Source organism: Triticum aestivum, chromosome 5B (assembly GCF_018294505.1).
Source record: "Triticum aestivum cultivar Chinese Spring chromosome 5B, IWGSC CS RefSeq v2.1, whole genome shotgun sequence".
NCBI lineage: Eukaryota > Viridiplantae > Streptophyta > Magnoliopsida > Poales > Poaceae > Triticum > Triticum aestivum.
In genome coordinates, this window is record NC_057807.1 from 614,845,232 (window position 1) to 614,851,484 (window position 6,253).

Consider the following 6,253-nt stretch of genomic DNA (forward strand, 5'->3'; position numbering starts at 1 on the left):
ATATGTTTTAACTGGGTATCGAACCCCTAACCTCTGGGTTGGGCCACGAAGGCTATAGCCAGCCGGCCTATAATCGGATTGCAGTAAAGAACTGATTCAATCAATATTAGTCCTACCTCGCTCCTTTAGATCAAATTTCACCAACTTATATACACACGTGAGTTGTAGTAGATTCAACTTATATCAGCAAGTCATCTTCAAAACCAAGAAAGAGAGGAAACAGCATACCAAAAGGAGAGAAAACTCCATAATGAAGGGGATATGGACGATGCAACCATGTTGTATTGGCTCTAATTAGAAGGATTTATGGGCTTGGCATGGTGTGATTGGCTCTAATTAAATTAAATGAGAAAAAGATACATGCATGGCTCTAATTAAAGGAAATGATGACATGATAAAAGCGTACATGCATGACCCGTATGCCGCGTTGATGGGCATTTTGGTGAATGGCGAAACTAGCCTTTTTCTCAAATCAATGCATCAATTTTCTTTCCCGTTGCAACGCACGGGCTTTTGTGCTAGTATATATATATATATATATATATATATATATATATATATATATATATATATATATATATATATATATGGACATGACGTGGCAGGCAGCCTGCAACGAGATCTGTGCGGCTTGATCGGACGGCAATAACAACGTTCACCCAGGAAACATAAAAAATTGATATCAGCCATGCTACTAAGCACCGTTCATACGCTGAGGCTCTCTTGGCGCCACCCATTGGAGATTGCTCGGCTGGTCACGTGCACTGTAGCATCTTCCCTCACGCTCCAATCGAGCAGGATCTCCTTGCTGCTATGCTCTCGGCTAGGACGGTGGGCATCGATCCGTGGCATAATGATCCTATGTTTGATGAAGCAATGGCGCCTTCTTCTCAGGTTTTGCCTGTCATCATCGGTCTTTTGGACTGCTCTGCTTGGGGCGATGATATGTGGTTTACCCATGGGGATTTTGTCGGTAGAGGGTGAGGAATCCGTTGATCCTATGTGCTCCGAGGCTACGCTCTGATCGCCACACTTTGGAGGCTCATCCCCGCCTTCCGTGGTGCACTGCCTTGTACGTCTGATGCCGAGTCCAGAGGAGCCGCTCGGTTTCAACGCGCCTCACATTCTGGTTGAGCCTATGGTTGAAGTGTGCAATGTTGTTGCGGAGGTGGCACAAACTAAAGCGACACCTTTATCTCTGCAGGATTTTCTCAGCAAGGTTACTTGTCCACTCCCACAACCTCTGCTTGGGACCCCAGTGCCTTCACACGGGGAGAAGAATGGCGGGCGGCGGAGCGGACGTCTGGATAAGAAGAACAAGGTTGCAACATCCCGACATCCAAGCGCGCAAAGTATAGGATGCTGGAGGCGTTTGATGAGTTGTCGGAGGTAAGCAAAGCAGAGGGTCTAGAGCAAAAGATGCAAGCATACCTGGACATGTACAAAAAACCGCTCTCATCGCAAGTGATCGAGGCGTTGAGCTCTTTGGTGAGGATAGTAGGGAAGTCAAAGTTGGACCTCTCAGGATGTTTTCCACAAGATAATGTTAGCACATGATTTTTTGAGGCCGAGACGGAAGAGTCATTCGATATGGACGGTTTCCCTTCCACGAGTGGTGGTCAGTTTGGTTGCACTTGAGCCTCGCCTAACTGCTCTGGGTCTAGGTACTCTGGTGTCTGGCTCCGGCGATGTCCCTCGGTGCTGCATTTGTCTTGTCACCGCCCCAAGTTCTAGTGCCTCTTTTTTCTTGTTTTCTTTTTTCTTTCTTTTTGGGTTTTCATTCGGGTTTTCCCTGATTAGCCGAGAATGTTAGGTTTTTGGGTCCGGTTTTCCTTAATGAAATGCAGGAACTCCCTACCCCTCTCGAGGTGTTCTCGAAAAAGAAGGAATGAAAAGATTTTCGATTATTCATTTCCATACTTGCTTATGCAATCAGGGAAGGACATTATGGTACGGATTCTAATTGGGATTCTTTCCATACATTTATCATTCTATTAATACGAGATACCACAATGGTCACAGATGGATCCTCCATTTCACATAAGAGAATGGCAGAGCATCGCACGATCTCTGCTGCCATTGTAGTTGAATCTGATGAAGTGTCATATGTGCTCAAGGTAGATGGATACTCGAGAGCCAAGGCGCTACTCAAGAATGGCGAGTGCATGACTTCTACCCATTTTGGTGTTGGCGGCCACGACTTTGTCGTGAGGTATTACCCAAACGGTAGCCGTAAGAACTACCCCGATTTCATATCTGTTTATCTATTTCTTGAACATGTTGATGCCGAAGATGTGAAGGCGAAATACACGTTCAGTGTGCTTGACCTGAATGGAGAACCGGTGCCTTCATATAGCCGTGGCCATGCAAATACCTTCTCAAGGGCAGTTTCATCCAGGGGCTACCAAGACTTTGTCAAGAAAGCTGATCTAAAGGGATCGGCACACCTGAGAGACGATTGTCTCACCATCAGGTGCGATGTCACAATCATGAAGGAGACCCACATCGACGGACAATCAAGGGTTCCTCCGAGCGACCTGCACCGGCATCTCAGGGACCTCCTGTATAACAGAGACGCAGCAGACCTAACCTTCCAAGTTGGCGGAAAGATATTCTCCGCTCATAGGTGTGTCCTTGCTGCTCGGTCATCCGTCTTCAAGGCGGAGCTCCTCGGGGCCATGCAGGAGAGTTCTGCCGCTAGTCCTATTGAAATCTGTGACATGGAACCTGATGTGTTCGAATCTTTGCTCCATTTCATATACACTGACTCAGTTCCAGCAGTGCTTGATGTGGTGATGGCCAGCTATCTGCTCGTAGCAGCTGACAGGTACAACATTGGCAGGCTAAAGCTGATATGCGAGGAGAACTTATGCAATCACATTGATTCCAGCATGGTGGCAACCAGTTTGGTTTTAGCCGAACAACATGGTTTTCATCATCTGAAAGAAGCTTGTTTGAAATTCCTTGCTACCCCCTCCAATTTGGAGGCGATGGTGGCAAAGAGTGATGGGTATGAGCATCTGAAATCCAGCTGCCCGTCTCTTCTCAAGGAGGTGATATCTACAATCCTGCCCGCTGAACTGAAATGACAAAGGATATTATCATGGCAATGTGGAAGTAATGCGTATGATACTATTATCATATATGTCATCCAAATTTCAGTAGTAACGCCTAAATGACTATTATCATATATGCCATCCAGATTTAGTTCTTATGGCTATGCTACTTCTCGATGTATGGTTGCCGTATGTCTCAGAACAAAAATGCTACTTATCAATCGTATTCAGACTGCCCGTCTACGTTTGTATCTTTACTTATAAATTCTGTATTAGTTTAATAATTGAGTCAATTACTTCGTGCTTGCATGGTAGAAGCTTCATTACCTTCGGCCAGGACCAACAAAAACTGTCGGAGATGAGGCTACCAAGAGAACAAGTCGAAAATGACCAAATGAAAAGAGCCCCGTATGGTATGGGCCACTGGTTATTATTTCCCTCTGAATATTGCTGGGAATGCAGGTCAGCATCTGTGTACTTCTTTATGCTGTTGACGCTTGGTTTTCAGAAAAATCGATGGAAGGGGTTGTAGGGGAAACCAGGTTTTTCTAGTTTTCAGGTAAGCACGACTAATATATTTGTGTTGTCTGCTAAATACCACGTATATGATGCGTTTGGAGAATGAAAAAGTTACTGCGCTCGAGTACAGTGAAAACATTCTCCAAAGTCTATATATATATATATATATATATATATATATATATATATGGAAAATACATTACCTCTGCTCCCGTTGCCGTCAGATCTAGTTTCGAAGTGGGTATTGATTAACGGGTTTGGACTGTGAAGCTAGTTGGTTGTTTTTCTTTTTTGAAATTAGATTTACTAGTCGTCCCTATCTTTGTGGCCATCGGGTGCCGATGTAAAACTACCTTCGATATAGAGAGCCCTTCTCAGAAAGCAGTCGTCAACACTATGTTCGATAGGAGATGAGGAGACGTAGGTATTAATGTTAATTCTTGTTGTTTCTCATCTTATCCCACACGTACGCATACATGATTGATCAACCACTGATATGATCTCTCATATTGTAGGTTTGAGCCTCTGTTATGTTGCTTCTATTTGATCGATTCTCCGGCAACATGGACAAAGTATGTGGCTGTCGGCGGCCTAGATCTGAACTGCCAACACGACGCGATGACGACGTTCTACTCCAAGCTCCCTGTTCACGGTATATCGTTTAGATATTTTGCAAGATCTACATCTCTAGATTGTGCTCTGCAGCATCGGCCGGCCGTGCGTCATCTTCATACTCTCCGACGCCACCGTAAGCTTGAGGAAGATTGGTGCCCAAAACCCTCCGTGAAATTCTCCTTTTCTTGTTGAGTGGATGAAGATCTTGCCGGTGGCTTCAATTGAATAGACATAATCCGGAGGAGGTTCTTCACGGAGATCCTTTTTTCACGTAGATATGAATGCTAGCACGGCTATGTTCCATGGCTGAAATCATGTATGCATGCAAGATGTACCCACTAGACCGTGTAATGCCTATCAGATGCATGATCAACTGGAAGTATAACATGTACTTTATACTCGTTGGCTGCTACATACTACATACTTTATACTAGTGTTTTGTACTCGCCGGGGGCGGCACACGATCGATATACTACATACTCTCGTTTTATATATCATATAATCCATATTTTTTTACTTGCTTAATAGATACATACTCCCTCCGTTCCAAAATAGATGACCCAACTTTGTACTAAAGTTAGTATAAAGTTGAGTCACCTATTTTGGAATAGAGGGAGTACTTCATACTCCATACTACGGGAACATAGCGTGGACGCCCACGACCTATTGATTCGTCCTTGGTATGGTAGCGACATATGATCAGTAACAAGAATGGGCAACTGCTTCACTCGGCGGCGAAGGCGGTGATGAAAGGTTGTGCCTAGCCCTACGTGCAACTTCTCCGGCAAGGTGGCAGGCCTAACGATGAACAGATGCGCGTAGACGGCTGCTCCAGCATGGTGCACGCCAGGAACGAAGATGGACAGTATCAGGATGGCTGCACGCATCTGCCATCTGCTCCAACATAGCGGATAGCGGCAACAATTTTCTATACATACACCTGCTATGACTTCAGGGCAGCTTGTCATCGGCGTTCATGGGCTGCCTTCTTGCTTTCCTATAAGGCACAGGGACATCTTCTTCCTAACGGTGGACTGATCGTCACGCTCGAGACAGAAGCTAGTGAGCTGCATGCACAAAACCATAAATCAATGTTAGCTACTCCCTATGATATGCATGTGTGACATCACATCTGCATCATGTACGTACACGTCATGTGTACTTCTTAAGTAATGATGAAATGCATCAGCTAGATGTATGTACATACAGTATTGTTAATTATGTTCACAATATTCATTGTATGTGTATACTACTCCATACTCCTTGCGCATATATATTTCATACTACTACCACTCCTTTTTTTTAGGATACTACCACTCCTTTTATGGAGTAGTACGAAATATATATACGCATACTATTTTTATTTATTTGAGAGGACATACTCCATACTCTATATACTACATACTCAGTTCCTTAAAAAAAATAGCGCATACTCATTTTGTAGAAACTATATACTCATACTATTTTTTTATTTGAAAGGATATACTCAATACTCTACATACTATATACTTGGTTCCCCAACAAAAAAAACATACTACATACTCATTTTCTATAAACAATATACTCATACTCTTTTCTTATTTGAGAAGATATACACCAAACTCTACATACTAAATATTCGGTTCCTAAAAAGAATACTACATACTCATTTTTTATAAACTACTCCATGCTCTTATTTTATTTGAGAGGATATACTCCATACTCTGCATGCCTTTTATAGGAATGTCCCTACTCTGCATGCTCAATGTGCATGAATAATGCGTACTTGATGTATAAGCTACGAACCTATTATTCATCCAACCGGCCGGGTGATTAGGCGAAAGATTATAAGGTTGTTGACGGGAGGTGCGCTACTACCTGACTAATTAATTATTATTTTTAGGATAAGTACCTTCCCACCTAAAAAGCAGGGATTGCTTTCTCCAACTTCAAATTACTACGGCAACTAGCGGGTTAGAGGGTCCTGCCCACAATCGATATCTGGCGCACCCGGTTGCCTCGCTCCTACGTTTAGGGACACATGGAGGCTAATGAAATAAGTGGTAACTACCACTGCTTGTAGA

At 43.6% G+C, this 6,253-nt stretch overlaps 1 protein-coding gene across 1 annotated transcript; it reads left to right on the plus strand.

The window, feature by feature from the left end:
- The first annotated feature begins 2,048 nt into the window (after nucleotides 1–2,048).
- On the plus strand, nucleotides 2,049–3,089 carry LOC123117177 (BTB/POZ and MATH domain-containing protein 3-like). Its single transcript, XM_044537999.1, has 2 exons — nucleotides 2,049–2,358; nucleotides 2,389–3,089. Exons 1-2 carry the CDS (start codon nucleotides 2,049–2,051, stop codon nucleotides 3,087–3,089), a joined length of 1,011 nt encoding a protein of 336 aa, XP_044393934.1.
- Nucleotides 3,090–6,253: the final 3,164 nt, after the last annotated feature.

What these genes read in the sequence shown, in the direction of transcription:
- LOC123117177 (XM_044537999.1), top strand. Translation starts at nt 2,049, where the DNA reads ATGGCAGAGCATCGCACGATCTCTGCTGCCATTGTAGTTGAATCTGAT. An exon ending in ACCGGTGCCTTCATATAGCC is followed by an intron (nt 2,359 to 2,388) that starts GTGGCCATGCAA and finishes TCTCAAGGGCAG; the next exon opens with TTTCATCCAGGGGCTACCAA.